The following is a 20,610-nucleotide window of genomic DNA, read 5'->3' as shown; positions in this document are numbered from 1 at the left end:
GACTGACAGACTGCTATAACATATGATGTGGATTGCTGATATTTAAAATATCTATACAGGTGTTGTAAGATCTGGCAGGCATCGGCAACTCCTGGGCAGAGGAACGCGCCAATAGCCATCTGTCCAACATCAAACGATGTATGAGTAAGTAAATGTATCGAAAACCGTCCAAATCCTCTTCAGGTACTTGTTTTTCAAAATTACTTCTCTTTTTTTTGTGTGCTATGAAGCGCTTTGAGATTTTTTGAAAAGCGCTATATAAATGGAATGAATTATTATTAAATAAATATTACATGGCCTAATTAATGGCCTAAATTGTATAGGCTAAAGCTTGGACACACGAGTTTATGACAGGGTGTTCTTATTTCTACAAAATATTATCTCCACATAATGATCCCAATATTAAATCTACATGTAAATATACACGCCAGAAAATGTTGGTCGGTTTGTAAATGTTTAGGAGATCATGCAAATTTGCTGTCAACACCATAATAATAAAGGCCTTGTAGGCTATGTAAATCGCGCGGATAAATTATCGCAAGCGGGTTATTGTTGAGAACACAATTCCAGTTGATATTTTCGATGTTACCCTCAACGACCATTGTAATTGTGAAACCGCCACCTTGGAAATTAAACCTTTATTCCGATAACAATAATATTAGACTGCATGCTATTCAATCATGCCACCATTCACATTCTCAAGCCCGAATCATAGAACGAGATTTTTACCTTTCAGACTCGCTCCAGGTCTGTTCTGGCGACGAGGTCCAATCCATATATTCCGTCAGTTAAAGGGTAACCTTGCGGGGAAACCCGAGCATATCATCCTGCCATTAAAGGTTTCGATAAAAACACGACATGTTTGTAATGGGTTCTCCAACCATTACTGCGTTTGGAAGAGGCTGCGCGCCTTGAAATGTGCCAAGGAGGCTGCGGGGGGGGTATTGTCATACACACGACCCTCTACACCCCTCCTCCAGCTCAACATAAAAGTCGCAGTGTTGCCTCGAATGTTTCTAAGGTGTCTATGGGGTTTAGGAGAATATGATTTTTTAGATAGAATGTCTGACAACAAGAATTTTCAGAATAGGCTACATATTTTTTGAATGGGTAGATACAGTCAGTGGCGACCCGTCATTCAGGGCAGGTGGGGGGGTTAGCTAAAAAAGAATATATATATAGCGTTTTTTGTTGCTGCCTGTTTTGCATGTTATTTTGGAATTAATACCTGTCACATATCTGTGTGCAAACAATGTAAATAATAATAATAATTGAGTTAATAAAGCTGCCTACAAACATGGTCTCTTTTTTGCTTTCTTGAGTTAGGCAGCTCCAAAATGCGGGTGTTTCAGCCTAGCTCGGTCCTTTCTGTGGTGGTGGGGCAGCCAGCGGAATATACGGAGCGTAGAAGTTGGTAATGTTCTCGTTTTGCACCGTGATTGGCTCAGTGTTCTGTCACTCATGGGGACACTACCTCAGCAAAATCTACCGGGAGAGCTGAAAATTCAAGCCCCTTGGGTGCTGCCATAGATTTACATTAGAAGTGCCCATCCAGAAAGGCTCACGGTCATTGGCCACAGATAAAATTATGTCAAATTACATTATCTCTACCGTAGCTTTGATTGGATTGATCATGTCAATATCATACTTTCAAAATCTTAGCTAGCAAGCTAGCACTCATCATCATGAATCAAGTCGACAATCTACTGGTAAATCCTTTTTAATCCTTGTCATATGAAGATGAATAATTTAGAGAAACTAGATAAAACGTATCGGTGCACATCAGCCATTGGACATAAACATTACACAACAAGTTGGAAATCGCATATTCAACAATGAGTGGTTTGGATGGAATCAGTGGCTACCTGCAAGCATTGCAAAGCATTCACTAGCCTGCTATTCAGTGGAGTGGGTGTGTGGTCCACGCCTGGGTTAAAGGGTCTCGTTTCCAAGCTTGAAAGGATAAACATTCAACACCATGGGAATTGGCCATGCTGTTAATCCAACATGACTTCTGCCACTGTCAAAACAACTGTAAACTCGGAACTGGGAAAGCTCAGACTTTAGTGAATTCAAGACAACTGGGAACTCTGAAAAAACACAAGCTCCGACTAGGAAAATCTGTTTTGAACAGTCATCCAACTTGGAATTCCAAGTCGGGAACTCAGGCCTCTTTCTAGAGCTCCAACCAGAAGATCACTGACGTCATTATTCAATCTTGTGGTTCCCAGTTGTCTCAAAAGCACCATCACTCCAGAGAATTCCAGACTTTGATGACAAAGTTTGATGACAAAACTTGCCCATGAAGGACCACCGCGCCACCTTCCTGTTCAAGTGAGCACAGCACAACAAGGTGAGTTCAAAAATGTGTTGTATGCTGCTGCATAAATGATGTAATATACCAGGGAGATATGTATACTGTAGCTAAGAAAGTAATACTAAGTGTATCTTGTGTAGTAAGCTGTCAGTAACCCATGTGCTTCACCTTAATAATTTGGTCCCTTGTCCCCTCATAACTTAGCCTTCTGTTTTGACTTGGTGGTGCACATGTAGCCTATAGCCTGTTTTAGAGAAATGTAATAATTTCTCTAAGCTTTCATTGTTTCCATATATGCCCCCGTTATTTATCATACGGTTCTGACTTGGTGTACAGGGAGAGTACTGTAAGAACGGCCAATGTTCTGAATTCTGGCGCTGTACATTTCAAAAGTGTTGAACAAATAGTTATATTGACTATGTCCATCCTAGCTCGCTCATTAATGTCTTAATTGAAATTACGGATTGCCTCTTATCCGCTCGTCGTCCCCTTTTGGCATAGTTTGTACATCTCAATTGTTAGTAGAAACCACATTTGCTTAAGCAAGTCAGCCACATCAGCTATGTTTTTAAAGGCAGTAAATGAGGCTGAATGAACCGTTTCGCTGCCAGACAAGGCTCCGCTAATAGCCAGGTGTAGCAGTGGTAAGGTGCTGGGACTGCTGTTGGGACTCTACTGTTGGGACAGTTTTATGTAGGCCCTAACAGTTTGTGTGCACTGTTTGTCACTGTTATAGTGCAATTAATGTATTCTTTAGTGTTGTGTTGTGTAGTGGCTTTGCTGGCATGCACCTAATAACATTTTGGGGAGTTTGTCAAACCAAGATTTACATGCTAAAATCGCCACTGGATACAGTAAGCCTACTGTATTTATGTGATGATTCACTGTTCTCTTTAGCCTGATTTTCAAAAAGGTTTAGACCAAATGTCTTACTTCAAATTTGATAGGTGAATGTAGCTCAGGTAAAAGAGAACACAGAAGACCAGGGGCAACTCTGTAACAATCAATTATTATGGAGTTTTGAGAAATGTGTTTTGTGACTGTTTTACTGTTTTGTTATTGGAGTAATGTGAATTGTGCACGTGTGATACAGAATAGCTTACCTGTGTTACTGTGTGTGTAAAATAATGTTGAGGTACATAATGTGTATGGTCACCTAGAATGTCATTGGTGAAAATGAGTTGTAATGTCCCTAAGAGGCACTAGATGTCCCCATAAGCTTTACAATTACTGTTTAACCAGCAACCTAGTATGGGCTACTGTATTGTGTTTGAATACTACAATAATAACTCTAAAATGTCAACCATTAGAAGTTAAAGAGTCCAACATTAAAAACATACATCAGGTGAAAAATGTCTGATACAATCATCTGTACAGTTCTGTTTGATCTGTACAGTTTGTGTCCTTTCAAGTGTCTGTGGGGTTTCAGTTCAGACTTGAATTCAGACTTGAAATATTGTTTTGTTTATCAGCTGTGTCACCAGAAAATTGTGATAGTGCTTTAGATGGGTCACAGACAAGCTAAAAAAAGTGTATCACATCAGTTTAAAGTCTTGTGAGAAAACTCACATGGTTTCTCTGGTTCCTCTCTATTATTTCAATTTCTAGGTCCACTCCTGTCTGGCTGCCTCGTATGTCTCCATTTATGTATCTTCCCAAAAAACCATGCAGGGTCCGGTACGGGGCGGGTGTGGCTCATTCAGGTTACCATTGGAGATGACCCAGATGGCAGGGGTACGTTGCTTCCCCTCCATGACCTGCTCCTTGATGTCCTCTACCGTGCAAATCTCCTCCAGCTCTGATTTGGTGTCTGGAAGCCAGTCAGCCATGAACCTAGCACGTCCTTGGCCTCACACACGTTCATCGTCACCTCTGGCTGCTCCCCGAACGGGACTGGAAGTGGGGGAGGGACTATGGGGTCATGTGTTGATACATTGTAGGGTGCCGTCTTTCGGATGGGACGTTAAACGGGTGTCCTGACTCTCTGAGGTCATTAAAGATCCCATGGCACTTATCGTAAGAGTAGGGGTGTTAACCCCGGTGTCCTGGCTAAATTCCCAATCTGGCCCTCAAACCATCATGGTCACCTAATAATCCCCAGTTTACAATTGGCTCATTCATCCCCCTCCTCTCCCCTGTAACTATTCCCCAGGTCGTTGCTGCAAATGAGAACGTGTTCTCAGTCAACTTACCTGGTAAAATAACGGTAAGTAAATAAATAAATAAATTGACAGGTGTTGCAGGTGAGCACTGTGAGGTTGATCGCCTGTGTTTATAGGACTTATAGTTTTGAAATCGAAGTGTATCTAATGAAGGTAGTTTACAATATACAGTGGGGCAAAAAAGTATTTAGTCAGCCACCAATTGTGCAAGTTCTCCCACTTAAAAAGATGAGGCCTGTAATTTTCATCATAGGTACACTTCAACTATGACAGACAAAATGAGAAAAAAAATCCAGAAAATCACATTGTAGGATTTTTAATGAATTTATTTGCAAATTATGTCGGAAAATAAGTATTTGGTCACCTACAAACAAGCAAGATTTCTGGCTCTCACAGACCTGTAACTTCTTCTTTAAAAGGCTCCTCTGTCCTCCACTCGTTACCTGTATTAATGGCACCTGTTTGAACGTGTTATCAGTATAAAAGACACCTGTCCACAACCTAAACAGTCACACTCCAAACTCCACTATGGCCAAGACCAATGAGCTGTCAAAGGACACCAGAAACAAAATTGTAGACCTGCACCAGGCTGGGAAGACTGAATCTGCAATAGGTAAGCAGCTTGGTTTGAAGAAATCAACTGTGGGAGCAATTATTAGGAAATGGAAGACATACAAGACCACTGATAATCTCCCTCGATCTGGGGCTCCACGCAAGATCTCACCCCGTGGGGTCAAAATGATCACAAGAAGCAAAAATCCCAGAACCACACGGGGGGACCTAGTGAATGACCTGCAGAGAGCTGGGACCAAAGTAACAAAGCCTACCATCAGTAACACACTACGCCGCCAGGGACTCAAATCCTGCAGTGCCAGACGTGTCCCCCTGCTTAAGCCAGTACATGTCCAGGCCCGTCTGAAGTTTGCTAGAGAGCATTTGGATGATCCAGAAGAAGATTGGGAGAATGTCATATGATCAGATGAAACCAAAATAGAACTTTTTGGTAAAAACTCAACTCGTCGTGTTTGGAGGACAAAGAATGCTGAGTTGCATCCAAAGAACACCATACCTACTGTGAAGCATGGGGGTGGAAACATCATGCTTTGGGGCTGTTTTTCTGCAAAGGGACCAGGACGACTGATCCGTGTAAAGGAAAGAATGAATGGGGCCATGTATCGTGAGATTTTGAGTGAAAACCTCCTTCCATCAGCAAGGGCATTGAAGATGAAACGTGGCTGGGTCTTTCAGCATGACAATGATCCCAAACACACAGCCCGGGCAACGAAGGAGTGGCTTCGTAAGAATCATTTCAAGGTCCTGGAGTGGCCTAGCCAGTCTCCAGATCTCAACCCCATAGAAAATCTTTGGAGGGAGTTGAAAGTCCGTGTTGCCCAGCAACAGCCCCAAAACATCACTGCTCTAGAGGAGATCTGCATGGAGGAATGGGCCAAAATACCAGCAACAGTGTGTGAAAACCTTGTGAAGACTTACAGAAAACGTTTGACCTCTGTCATTGCCAACAAAGGGTATATAACAAAGTATTGAGATAAACTTTTGTTATTGATCAAATACTTATTTTCCACCATAATTTGCAAATAAATTCATAAAAATCCTACAATGTGATTTTCTGGATTTTTTTTTCTTATTTTGTCTGTCATAGTTGAAGTGTACCTATGATGAAAATTACAGGCCTCTCTCATCTTTTTAAGTGGGAGTCACGTTCTGACCTTTATTTTCCCTTGTTTTGTCTTTATTTAGTATGGTCAGGGCGTGAGTTGGGGTGGGCAGTCTATGTTATTTGTTTCTATGTTTAGGTTTGTTCATTTAGCCTGATATGGTTCTCAATCAGAGGCAGGTGTTTTGCATTGTCTCTGATTGGGAGCCATATTTAGGTTGCCTGTTTTCACTGTTGGTTTGTGGGTGTTTGTCTTCCGTGTCAGTGTTTGTCGCCACACGGTACTGTTTCGGTTCGTTCACATTTGTTATTTGTGTAGTGTTCAGTTTATATTATTAAAACATGGACACTTACCACTCTGCGTATTTGTCCTCCGATCCTTCTCGCCTCTCCTCGTCAGATGAGGAGGAAGAGATAGACAGCCGTTACAGTGGGAGAACTTGCATAATTAGTGGCTGACTAAATACTTTTTTTGCCCCACGGTATGTATTGCTTAGAAAATGGCACCCAGAGGGCATCAGAGTTTATCTAACAACTCCAAACTTAAAGCAATTTCATGTGGAGCAGGAACCACTGACTAGCTGCATTTAGCTATTATCAAGCAGTGGGGAACCGTCATGGCTCTCTATGCAGAGAGGGCCTAAGGATAGATACAAATCTGTATACATTTTTCTATATAATAATTTGTCATTTTGTTTTCATTGATTCAATATGTTTTGGTCTTAATTGTAATGATCTTCCTATTGCAGTTCGTGTTGGAAAAAGAAGGGTTCATTTCCAAGAGAAAAAAATATCCAATCAGATTTGTTTTGTTGCTAGTCTCTTGGTAGAAATAATCTTGCTGGGCTCAATTATCATTAGCTAGGCCCTCAGGCTTTGAATAGAAGGCACCAGCCAACGTCATTGACACTGACTTATGATCTCATCGTTATGTACTCAATGTCTGACTTTGAGGGTAAGAGCCTGGCTGATCTGTTCCACTTTCTCCAACAGAAGAGACTAACTGATAGTATGCACTAATTGTATCTGCTTTACCTGTCTAGTTTTGACCATTCCAGTGTCCACTGCATCAGTAGAAAGAACATTTTCTGCACTTAAAAGGATCAAGACATATTCCAGGAACAACACTGGATATGCTCGACTGTCAGCCCTGGCTTTGATCTCAATCAAAAAATTACTTCTTTCAGATTTAAAATCAAAAGACAAGCTATATGAACCTGCCATTTCCCATTTCATAAAGAAGGACAGGTGAATGGACTTCGTTTTTAACTGATAATCATAATGGTGAGTGGACTTTTTGTTTTAATCTAGAGCTTGCTTTTTGTTGCTATCTCGTTCATATTATTTCAGCTTTAGATCACTGGTTGTGTGGTAAAAACAAAGGTAAAGACGTTGCAGTTGGAAGTTCTGGGTACATGACATTTTGTGTTGTGGTGCATTTTTAAATTGTGCATGCTGGCGATACAGTGCAACTTTTTTTTTTTCTCTGACAGGATATACTGTCCGTGGTCTTGAAACAATGTGACTAGATGTGTGGCTGAATTTATTCCGCCGCTATTTGAGTGACTGTTTGTTTTGGCAAATGTTTCTTTGAAACGCCGCAACCGTATTTTCTTCTAACGTGGTTCCTGCTATCGGTATTTGCAACCGTTGTGTACGTGTGCTGCTTCTGTGAGCCACAGCCGAGGCGTGACTTAGGACCGTTTGACTCTGTCATCAAAGAATTGCTTCTCTTACATAGGTCTGCAAAAGAAAGGTCTCAAGTCATGCTCTGTATACACAGGCATCCGAGTTCTCTATCTATATCTATGACGTCAGATCTTTTTCTGCGACTGAGGGCCTAGCTCCAATAGTCACGGTTCGCCACTGTTATCAAGAAATCTGCTGGTACCTCTTAACTGGTTAGGACAGCTGTCATGTTCTGACCCTAGTTATTATGTTAATCCTTTGTTTTTTGGTCAGGACGTGAGCTGGGTGGGCATTCTATGTGTTGTGTTTCTATGTTGGGGTTTAATGTGTTGCCTGATATGGTTCTCAATTAGAGGCAGGTGTTTGACGTTTCCTCTGATTGAGAACCATATTTAAGGTAGGCTGTTCTCACTGTTTGTTTGTGGGTGATTGTCTTCCGTGTCTGTATGTATGTTCGTACCACACGGGACTGTAGCATTGGTTTCTAGTCTGTACCTGTTCGTGCGTTCTTCGTGTATTTGTAAGTTCTCATGTTTTAGGTCAGTCTACGTTGTTTATTTGTTTTGTAGTTTGTTAAAGAGTTTTTGTGTTTCGTCATTCTGTTAATAAATATTCACTATGTCTTCACAACCCGCTGCATTTTGGTCTGATCCCTACTCCTCCTCTTCAGACGAAGAGGAGGAGAGAAACAGCTCATGAGGTCTCCGAAATATCTGTTGACTAGGTGTGACTCTTATGACTAAAGAGGCTTCATGCATAGCTTTTATTTTTACCCTTAAGAGTAGGAGTAAAATGTCCCTATTCTCAGCACTTTACGACCAATGTTTTACTCTGACACGCTTTGTGGCTATGGACTTGGTTTCATTGACGGACTCTTTTGGCATAGAGGAACTACTTCACTGCCTTATCCGCTTGAATGAAATACAAAATAGTATCTAGCAAGATGGAGATCAGGGAGGTTATTTTTAATGAGTGCTTTTTGCAAGTGGCTAGTTTGCATCAACCTCCTTCACTAAAACCACCACAGATGTTTCGCATGCAAACTTCGCTTTCGGATCACATTGTTCTGGCATGTCTGAGTTGTGATTTGTTGGGAGTGTTCTCTCTCTGAAGAAAACCCCAGATTTTTTCCCCTTATAGAAGTTGCCAAAAGATAACATAATAGCATACCAGCTTGGTTGTGGATCAAGTCCATGTAATAACATGATAATGACATACTGTACCTGCCAGGTTGTGGATCAGGTTCATGTAATAACATGATAATGACATACTGTACCTGCCAGGTTGTGGATCAGGTTCATGTAATAACATGATAATGACATACTGTACCTGCCAGGTTGTGGATCAGGTCCATGTAATAACATGATAATGACATACTGTATCTGCCAGGTTGTGGATCAGGTCCATGTAATAACATGATAATGACATACCTGCCAGGTTGTGGATCAGGTCCATGTAATAACATGATAATGACATACCTGCCAGGTTGTGGATCAGGTTCATGTAATAACATGATAATGACATACTGTACCTGCCAGGTTGTGGATCAGGTCCATGTAATAACATGATAATGACATACCTGCCAGGTTGTGGATCGGGTCCATGTAATAACATGATAATGACATACCTGCCAGGTTGTGGATCAGGTCCATGTAATAACATGATAATGACATACTGTATCTGCCAGGTTGTGGATCAGGTCCATGTAATAACATGATAGTGACATACTGTACCTGCCAGGTTGTGGATCAGGTCCATGTAATAACATGATAATGACATACTGTACCTGTCAGGTTGTGGATCAGGTCCATGTAATAACATGATAATGACATACCTGCCAGGTTGTGGATCAGGTCCATGTAATAACATGATAATGACATACCTGCCAGGTTGTGGATCAGGTCCATGTAATAACATGATAATGACAAACTGTACCTGTCAGGTTGTGGATCAGGTCCATGTAATAACATGATAATGACATACCTGCCAGGTTGTGGATCAGGTCCATGTAATAACATGATAATGACATACTGTACCTGCCAGGTTGTGGATCAGGTCCATGTAATAACATGATAATGACATACCTGCCAGGTTGTGGATCGGGTCCATGTAATAACATGATAATGACATACTGTACCTGTCAGGTTGTGGATCAGGTCCATGTAATAACATGATAATGACATACCTGCCAGGTTGTGGATCAGGTCCATGTAATAACATGATAATGACATACTGTATCTGCCAGGTTGTGGATCAGGTCCATGTAATAACATGATAGTGACATACTGTACCTGCCAGGTTGTGGATCAGGTCCATGTAATAACATGATAATGACATACTGTACCTGTCAGGTTGTGGATCAGGTCCATGTAATAACATGATAATGACATACCTGCCAGGTTGTGGATCAGGTCCATGTAATAACATGATAATGACATACCTGCCAGGTTGTGGATCAGGTCCATGTAATAACATGATAATGACATACTGTACCTGTCAGGTTGTGGATCAGGTCCATGTAATAACATGATAATGACATACCTGCCAGGTTGTGGATCAGGTCCATGTAATAACATGATAATGACATACCTGCCAGGTTGTGGATCAGGTCCATGTAATAACATGATGATAACATACCTGCCAAAATGTATAGAATAGCAGGAAATTAGCTTGCTCAGACCTTACGGGGTGCCTTGTGAAACTGAGGTATGTCACTGTCCAGAGGGCCGCACTGAACATCTGTTATATTTCCTTGCTGTTAAAAGTAGTGAAAATAGTCCTTTATCCATCGTTTTGATGCTAACTGACTATCCTGCTTTCATTTCGGTGATTTGAATCTCAGCAACCTGGAAAGATTAAAGAGACTGTAAATGTCTCATTCTCTATATAATTTATCTTGGTTTCATAGTATAGTTTATTTTTATTTAGTCACATGATTTCTTAATTTGCAGTACGTTTGCCAATCAGTTATTTGCCATACCTTTTGCCTCATCCCTCTCAACCGTACAATTTTTCAATTCCTCATCAATCCAAGGGGATTTAACAGTTTTTACAGTCCTTTTATTAATGGGTGCATACTTATAAGTAACTGGAATAAGCTATTTTCATAAATGTGTCAAGTGCAGTGGCTGGTTGCTCCTCATTATACACCACAGACCTGCAAATATTCTTTACATCATCATCATATGAATCACTACAAAACTTATTGTATGAACTTTTATACACTATATTAAGCCCAACCTTTGGAACTTTGGTTTTCCTAGATATGGCAATTATATTGTGATCACTACATCCTATGGATTTGGATACTGCTTTAAAGCAAATTTATGCAGCATTAGTAAAGATGTGATCAATACATGTTGATGATTTAATTCCTGTGCTGTTTGTAACTACCCTGGTAGTTTGACTAACAACATGAACCAGGTTGCAGGCACTGGTTACAGTTTGAAGCTTTTTCTTGAGTGGGCAGCCTGATGAAAACAAGTCAATATTTAAATCACCTAGAAAATATACTTTATTATACTTTATTTATAATGCTTTACTGGGACGCTTATCAGAAGTAGACTTACTCATGTTATTTACATTGGAGCTGATAGTGCAGGGTGAGCTGCACAAAGTGGTCTTGCTACTAGGGCACACCGCCTCAGTGCTAACAGTGTAACTCTGGTTCATAGGCTCATGATTACTGCATACAATAGCTGTAGGATAAACAAGGATAATAGCTGTGGGATAAACAAGTATTCGGTGCAATTAGGGGTACATACATTAAATGACTTACATCGTGTTTGCCAATGCCCATAGGATCATGTACATTTGATGCAGCATTATGACGACTCATTGTCACAATGGTAGGGATTAACTGAGCTGGTCTTGGATCATTTACCAGTCATTGTTTCAACGCAGCCTTGAAATGCGTGGACAGAGTCCAGGAGCCAAGATGATTGGATGGACTACGTCATTCCTGTAGAGTATCTTCTGTTTCCAGATGCTGTCAAAGTTATCTATAAAAGTGACTCCAGCAGAGCTACAGTCTTTTAGCCAGATGAGTAATGCCAGCAGTCTGCTGAATCTTTCACACCCGCGGTCCAACCATGGTATTGGACCTGAAATGATTGGCCGTTTTTTGGAGTCTTTTCATGCTAACATCAGTTCTTTAAAATCCATTTTCAAATGTTCCGAGCTAGCCCTGCTGGTGTCGTTTGACCCCACATGGACTACGACAGTGTCAGCTCCCGGCATCTGTGGTAGAACAGTCGGAAGCATCTTGTTATGTCCTGTACTCGTGCTCCTGGTGCGCCGGTCTCTCAGGCAGCCTCACGGTCTGATGAGGGTGGGAGCTCTGAGGATATGAACCCGAGGTAGAAGCCACTGAAGAGGGAGACAGAATCGAGGACGAAGACGCAGGCACCTCCAGATCCTATCTTGAATGTGAAGCCCCCAAGGAAGAAGGCGCCGGAACCTCTGGATCCAGGGCGGCAAAGCTGTTTATGATCTGTGTCAAGTCCGGGCTCAACATCTTCATGGAGACCCCCGTTGCCAGGGGCCGCTTTCTCCGACATCCACGGCGAGTGATGTACCTCCATGGCTGGTTAGTTGGGTCAAGAACAGCTCCGTTCTCCAGGGAAGGGGGAGACCCCTTCGGGATGGAACCCTGCTGAGCACCGGCCAGTCGGCTGTGGAGAGTCGACACGGCGGTGATATTTCCACCAGACCAGAGTGGCGTTCGGCTACTGGGGTGGAAGAAAAATAAAAAGTAAGCGGGCGTGGGTTCCCCACTCTGTGGTCCAACTCATCCCAAGCCATCTCAATTGTGTTGGGGTTGGGTGATTGTGGAGGCCAGGTCGTCTGATGCAGCACTCCACCACTCTCCTTCTCGTTCAAATAGCTCTTACACAGCCTGGAGGTGTTTTGGGTCATTGTGCTGTTGAAAAACAAATGATAGTCCCACTAAGCGCAAACCAGATGGGATGGCGTATCGCTGCAGAATGCTGTGGCAGCCATGCTGGTTAAGTGTGCCTAAATAAATCACTGACAGTACTGACAGTGTCACCAGCAAAGCATCCCCACACCATCACACCTCCTCTTCCATGCTTCACGGTGAGAACCACACATGCAGAGATCATCTGTTAACCTACTCTGCGTCTCACAAAGACACAGCGGTTGGAACCAAAAATTTCTAATTTGGATTTGACCAAAGGACAGATTTCCACTGGTTTAATGTCCATTGCTCGTGTTTCTTGGCCCAAGCAAGTCTCTTCTTCTTATTGGTGTCTTTTAGTAGTGGTAACTTTGTAGCAATTCGACCCGGAAGGCCTGATTCACGCCTCCTCGGAACAGTTGATGTTGAGATGTGTCTGTTACTTGAACTCCGTGAAGCATTTATTTGGGCTGCAATTTCTGAGGCTGGTAACTCTAATGAACTCTGAGTCTTCCTTTCCTGTGGCGGTCATCATGAGAGCCAGTTTCATCATGGCGCTTGATTTTTTTTGCGACTGCACTTGAAGAAACTTTAAAAGTTGTTGAAATCTTCCGGATTGACTGACCTTCATGTCTTAAAGTAATGATGGACTGTCATTTCTCTTTGCTTATTTAAGCTGTTCTCGCCATAATATGGACTTGGTCTTTTACTAAATAGGGCTATCTTCTGTATACCACCCCTACCTTGTCACATTAAAACTGATTGGCTCAAACACATTAAGGAAAGAAATTCCACAAATTAACTTTTAAGAAGGCACACTTGTTAATTTAAATGCATTCCAGGTGACTACCTCATGAAGCTGGTTGAGAGAATGCAAAGATTGTGCAAAGGGAGGCTACTTTGAAGAATCTCAAATATAAAATATATTTCAATTTTTCAACACTTTTTTGGTTACTACATGATTCCATATGTGTTATTTCATTGTTGTGTTGTCTTCACTATTATTCTACAATGTAGAAAATAGTACAAATAAAGAAAAAGCGTTGAATGAGTAGGTGTGTCCAAACTTTTGACTGGTACTGTACATTTTTTCCAGCACATGGCTAATCTTTGTTTAACCAGCTAAACAGCTGTCCTTCGTGAAAAAGTTTAGAATTACCTTTCCAGCTAATAGAATATGTTGGAGTTTACAACTATCTACCAAACTTATTCATTTTAAAATGTTGATTACTTCCCCTTGCCATTATCATTCACCTGATAAGACAAGACACGTGGCATTTTTTTCTTCTTCTGTATGCTGGGGATGCTTGGATCACCGGTTTACCTGGGAGGTGGTCCCTGGGCAAAGAAAAGGTTGAAGATCACCGTTTTAGATTTATTTTAGATGTACTTTCCCTCCACAATCTATTCAATAGAGACCAAAGAGAGGAGAAAACTGCTTCTTTGATCCAAACAGGATGAAACTATTGGCCAGAATGGCCTCTTTCTCTGGGTAGAGAATTAAGTAAATAGAGGACACAGAAATTCAAAGACTTTCAGTTGGGTTCGTTCTTTTGCTATAGGATGTTAGACACAAACCGATCTCAATCGTCAGTGTTTGAGGTAGTGTATAAAAATGACGTGGTCGAGAAACAGAAAGAAAACTCAGAGACACTGAAATAATAGCGTTTGAGCCCGGCTTAATCACGAAACTGACCAGATACATTGTCGTCGTTCATTAAGTTTTTGCAGCTTTATTAAGAATGGAACACAACAGCAGGACAGGAAGTCATAACACCAAAAAAAGGGATTACGCCCAATCAAATATCAGAAGAACCATATGCATCATGAATCATGGCATCCTAACCGTCACATATTGGAGCCGGGCAAAGATTGGGACTTTTGACCACCAAGCAGATACCTCCGTAAAGTTTTGTCGCAGTCCGCAGTATTTCGATCTATCCTATTCCATCTAGATCAATGGGTCCGTTTTAGTTGTTATTTTAGAGGACGATACGGAGTACATGACTGGTACATGACTGGGTCATGACTGGTACATGACTGGGTCATGACTGGTACATGACTGGGTCATGACAAGGCTCAGGTATCAATCAAATACCAGTCAATAACAAACAAACAAAACACCACAGTATTTACAGTACAGAGAGAGGCAATCAATTACCTTCGTTACTTTTGATTGTAAGAATGGTATATAAAACGAAAAGGTTTTACATTGCCTCGTTGGATTATGTAAAAACAAATCTACATACTGTATATTAACTTGCGAAGAGTCCATAATAAATAGTAACATTACATGAGGAGATAGCAAATATTAAAAATGGCATGTAAGTTGAATAATAAAACCTGCTATTCAGGAGTCCTAAAGAAACATAACAAGTACAGTATACATACAAAGGCTCTGGGTTATTTGAGACTGAACGCTAACTAGCTCACTTGCATTAATTACATTTGTGCTTTATAAACAGAATACTAAAAGGAGTTCTGAGATGTAGAACAAGCTTTGAACTTTGCAGAACACACTCGCATAGTATAGACACCCTGACACACACACACACGTCACTGTATTTATGTTTAGACAGCGAGAATATGTTATCCGTACACATGCCAAGGATTTGCTGTTTCTAAGATATTAGCGACCGTGTTAGCGAGAGAACGGGTAATACTGTTGTAATGGACCGGGGGTAAACAAAAATCAGCAACAAAGGAACAAATCCTAACTTTAGATATGTACGCGTGAACAATTCACTTTTTTTGCACTGATGTCAATAGGTCCTTTTCATAAAAGTTTTGCACACATACAGTATCTCAAGTGAGATTTTAACCCAAAGAGACAGACTGAAATAGGTCAGGAAAAAATAAACGTCAACTATTGTTGATTGTGAGTCCTGAATGGTTGATCCACTCAGTCACAGGATATGTCAGGGGTCCGGCACAGGGCATTATGGGAGGTGTAGTATTTGGTTCAGTAGTGGCTGTGTGCATCCTTTCCCCTCTCCCTGTGTGCCTCTCCTCCATGTCTCCTGTGGTTCCTGCGCTCCCGGCGCTGGCCGTGGTGGTGGTTGCGGCGGTACCGGTGGGATCGCTGAGCTGACGGAGGGGAACACAGAGGGTGCAGTGACAAAATGTACCATTCTGTTTCTTATTGAGCCCATATTAGAGGCAATACACACATGTTTATGGCTGACCTGGGTGAATATAGGTTTGTTATCCAAAAAAGGTTGCATAACATAACAAATGTGGGTTTTTTTCAGAACAAAATCTGGTGCTTGTCACTCACACTTTGTGCAGATGATCTTGGGCCGGTCCCAGATGCCGTTGGCCCGGCAACGCGCAGTGGGGATGTGGCGCTGGTAGAAACCTTCAGTACACTGGTAACGCACAACAGCATGTATGTCATAGTGGGACCGCCGACGGCCAATCAGATGGGCGTTCTCCACGGCGGGTGGTGTTCCACACAGCACTGTCAGACGGGCCGACAATAACAAAAAATAGCTGTGTTGAGCAACAAAGCAAAAGCACAAGATACTGTATGTAGCTACAGATGTGGGATCTGAATTTGATGACCCTGTTGCAGGAGACATTTTGCAGGAAAAGGCTTCTGAAGTTTGTAATTTCCACTTTGAAAAATGCATCAACCACTAAAGCATTTCCATTAATTATAATACACATAATAATTCATATTTCCCGTTGATGCAGGATTATTTTCCTGCTGTTGTAAACGGGCTCAAATTAAAATCCTACATGTATCTGTATGGTATCTTGCTTGCAGTTCCTTTCTTCTCTCCCTAGGTTGCACTATTGCTACTGAATCCCACCTGAAGACAGTTGGCAAGATTGAGTGCTGCCCAAAGGGAGAAACTGGGTGCTCTGCAGTTGGTATGGAGCAGTACCAAGTGATAGAGACCCAAGACAGCTCCCATATTCTCCCCTCCCTCTTTCTCACTCTGCCTCTCCCATCTATTTCTCTCTCCCTCTCTCTCGCTCTCTGCCTCTCTCTCTGTCTGTCTCGCTCTTCCACGCTCTGTATTCAAGGAGCTAGGCTTCAGGCTATCTCATAAATCCTTGCTCCTGTTCTCATTCCACAGTGTCACAATTACATCAGGGTAACAAAGAGATGCATTTTGGGACTTCGGGGACAGATCTGAGGGCAAAACAGTCACTGGCAATTTAATGCCAGCTTTATACAAGATGGCAAATGGTGGCTTTGTAGCGCAAGTAATTATCCGTAGGGTGAGATAAAATGGCAACAGAGAGAGATGGAGTTTTCTGTTTAGATCAACTAGGAGTTAAAAATAAAAAATGCACTTCAGACTTCTGTGTTTTGAGCTTTATACACTAGCATCTTAACTGGCTAGCAGACACCTGCATAGCGGATGTTTTGGCGGTGTCGCAGGTGGAACTGCATTGGAGCCATCAAATAGGTGAGCAGCTGCCCCTGCGGTCATTGTCACGAAGCCACACCTGCCCCACTCCAGATAGAAGTTCAGAACGAGAAAGTGTAGGCTTATATACTGTAGAAATAATTACTCTCAAATTGAAAAATAATTCTATGAAATAATGAGGATTTCTATCAGCATTATCTAGGTGTAGATTACATCTCATATGCCAGTGTTTGAATTTGTAAAGGCTGCATGGGATTTCTGTTAATGTGACTCCGTGCAGCAATGGCAATGTCCGCTTTAGGTATAATGCCGGGAGACACTTGGGATTTCAAATCAAATCTAATCAAATTTTACTTGTCAGATGCGCCGACTACAACAAGTGTAGACCTTACCGTGAAATGCTTACTTACAAGCCCTTAACCAACAATGCAGTTCAAGAAATAGAGTTAAGAAATGATTTACTAAATAAACTAAAGTGAAGAAAGAAAAAACAAGCAAACCCCCAAAAATCTAAAAGTAACAAGAAAATTACATAACAAATCATGAGACTATATACAGGGGGTACCGGTACCGAGTCAATGTGCGGGGGTACAGGTTAGTCGAGGTCATTTGTAAAGTGACTATGCATAGATGATTAACAGCGAGTAGCAGCAGTGTAAATAGTCCGGGTGGCCATTTGATTAATTGTTCAGCAGTCTTAAGGCTTGGGAGTAGAAGCTGTTAAGGACCTTTTTGGTCCTAGACTTGGCGCTCCGGTACCACTTGCCGTGCGGTAGCAGAGAAAACAGTCTATGACTCGGGTGACTGGAGTCTTTGACCATTTTCTGGGCCTTCCTCTGACACCGCATATAGGTCTTGGATATCAGGAAGCTGGGGCCCAGTGATGTACTGGTGCTGCTGTAAAACTTTTTGAGGATCTGGGGACCCATGCCAAATCTTTTCAGTCTCCTGAGGTTGAAAAGGTGTCGTGCCCTCTTCACAACTGTCTTGGTGTGATTGTACCATGATATTTCGTTGGACACCAAGGAACTTGAAACTCTCGACCCGCTCAATTTCAGCCCCGTCGATGTTAATGGGGGCCGGCTTGGCCCTCCTTTTCCTATAGTTCACGATCAGCTCCTTTGTCTTGCTCACATTGAGGGAGAGGTTGTTGTCCTGGCACCATACTGCCAGGTTTCTTACCTCCTGAACAGGGAGTACAGGAGGAGACTAAGCACGCACCCCTGAGGGGCCCCAGTGTTGAGGATCAGCGTGGCAGATGTGTTGTTGCCTACCCTTACCACCTGGGGGCATCCTGTCAGGGAGTCCAGGATCCAGTTTCAGAGGGAGATGTTTAGTCCCAGGGTCCTTAGCTTACTGATGAGGTTTGTGGGCACTATGGTGTTGAACGCTGAGCTCTAGTCAATGAACAGCATTCTCACATAGGTGTTCCTTTTGTCCAGGTGGGAAAGGGCAGTGTGGAGTGCGATTTGAGATTGCAGCTCTGTGGATCTGTTGGGGCGTTATACGATTTGTAGTGGGTCTAGGGTTTCCAGCATGATTTGACAGCTCTAACGCAGTTCCCCCTCCAACACCGCCAAAACAACCGCTATGTTGATGTTGGCTAAAGCAGATCTGATTGAATCAAGCCCTTAAAAGCCGCTCGTCACACTGCTGCCTATTGAGGTTTGGCAGCCCGCATATTAATTGGGTCGTTTCTAGGGGAATTTCAGAGGTTTAGAAATAGCACTATCTTCTGTCTGTCGATAAGGCAACAGAAAAAATAATGCATGACACTATGTCTGATGCTAGTCAATAATAACCTGTTGAACTAAATACTAGATTGACACGTTTAACCAAAAGGCCATATTTCTTCTGGCATTTTCCGTTGATAAAACTGTCATTATGCTCTTACAATTAGGGCTGATGTGAAGTTTGTGCGTTTCACTGCCAGACATTCTATTGACAAAACAGAACAGTCACCAGAGGATACAAGGCTTTGCAGAGGAAAATGAAGGCTTTGGAACATAATATGAAACAGTATTTCCAAAATCGCTATTTGCCGTGATGTCTCTAGGCACAGCCCAGTCTAATGCTGCTATCCAATAGGAACCCGCCGTTTCGAAAACCCTTACTGAGGACGTTATTGCCATGTAAATGCATCATTGTTCTTTTACCTGTGCCTTTCTTGCAGACGTAGGGCAGGTTATAGTTGCAGGGCACATCATTCCACTTGCCGTCCTCATGGGCGATGGTCACCACACAATCCTCTCCGCCCGCGAAGAAGTTATCAGGCTGGCTTTCTCGCCAGTTCTCATATACCTACACAATACCACACAATTATGTTACATTGCAATCATTTTCTATTATACTGTAGTCATGCTAAATTGGCTTTAAATCTGTTATAAACTAATAATCACCCAGTTATACATCTGTAGTTACACTTTACACACATTATTCCAACTGTGAGGATCAAGTACAGGTACAAATCACATATATTCACAAACTGAGCCTAATATGACATGTTATTGACAGAGAGGAATATCGAATCTCACCAGGTCATTGACATCAGTCCACTGGAAGTCCTCCTCCACGGTGCGATCATTCAAGCCAATCCAGGCGTTATCATGGCCCAGACCATTGATGAACTCCTGCTCTGTGGCTGAGGTGATACTACTAAGGTGGGCGCTGTGCACTCTGCAGTCCTTCTCTGCATCCTCCCAGGTGTGTCTGTGAGAGAAGTACCTGAAGTGGAGAAACAGGTAGATGTCATTTCAGTAGAATGAGATATTATTGTTATTATGTTGAGAGAAAGTAAGTATTTCATAGCACCGTTGCACTGTTTTACACCCCGTTGTAACCTCTGTACAGTGCATTCGGAAAGTACTCAGACCCCTTGACTTTTTCCACATTTTGTTACGTTACAGCCTTATTCTAAAATGGATCAAATAGTTTTTTCCCCTCTTCGATCGACACACAATACCCCATAATGTTACGGCTCTCGTTTGTGGAATGACCGGACCAAGGTAGGCGTACATCGTTCTATTTTATTGATGACACCAAAAGCAAAATAACAAGGACAAAAACGAATGCGCACAGTACTGTAAGGCAAAATAAACTATGCAGAAAACAAGATCCCACAAAACCCAAAAGAAAAATGACAACTTATATATGATCTCCAATCAGAGACAACGATAGACAGCTGCCTCTGATTGGGAACCATACTCAGCCAAAACCACAAAGAAATAGAAAACCTAGATTCTCCCACCCGAATCACACCCTGACCTAACCAAACATAGAGAATAAGAAGGATCTCTAAGGTCAGGGCGTGACACATAATGACAAAGCAAAAACAGTTTTTTAAAACATTTTTGCAAATGTACACTACCGGCCAAAAGTTTTAGAATAATGTTCTCATTCAAGGGTTTTAATTAATTTTTACTATTTTCTACATTGTAGAATAATAGTGAAGACATAAAGTATGAAAT

At 41.9% G+C, this 20,610-nt stretch overlaps 2 protein-coding genes across 3 annotated transcripts in view; both read right to left on the bottom strand.

Moving 5' to 3' along the window:
• LOC129824407 (myomegalin-like) overlaps positions 1-999 on the bottom strand; it is a 75,963-nt gene extending 74,964 nt beyond the window's left edge. The window contains exon 1 of the mRNA XM_055884027.1: positions 730-999. Within this exon, the coding sequence (XP_055740002.1) occupies positions 730-776 (47 nt within the window). The 5' untranslated portion in view covers positions 777-999. The remainder of the gene's footprint in view (positions 1-729) is intronic.
• Positions 1,000-14,465: 13,466 nt separating this feature from the next.
• LOC129824406 (neurocan core protein-like) overlaps positions 14,466-20,610 on the bottom strand; it is a 73,133-nt gene continuing 66,988 nt past the window's right edge. For both annotated transcript variants that reach the window (XM_055884021.1, XM_055884022.1), the window contains 4 exons: positions 19,678-19,867; positions 19,300-19,444; positions 16,039-16,221; positions 14,466-15,848 (listed from right to left, as the gene is read on the bottom strand). In XM_055884021.1, coding sequence (XP_055739996.1) covers positions 15,724-15,848; positions 16,039-16,221; positions 19,300-19,444; positions 19,678-19,867 — 643 coding nt within the window. In that variant the 3' untranslated portion in view covers positions 14,466-15,723. The remainder of the gene's footprint in view (positions 15,849-16,038; positions 16,222-19,299; positions 19,445-19,677; positions 19,868-20,610) is intronic.

This window comes from Salvelinus fontinalis, chromosome 26 (genome assembly GCF_029448725.1).
Source record: "Salvelinus fontinalis isolate EN_2023a chromosome 26, ASM2944872v1, whole genome shotgun sequence".
NCBI classification, from domain to species: domain Eukaryota; kingdom Metazoa; phylum Chordata; class Actinopteri; order Salmoniformes; family Salmonidae; genus Salvelinus; species Salvelinus fontinalis.
The sequence above is the reverse complement of the archived record's forward strand: the minus strand, read 5'-3'. Positions and strand labels throughout refer to the sequence as shown.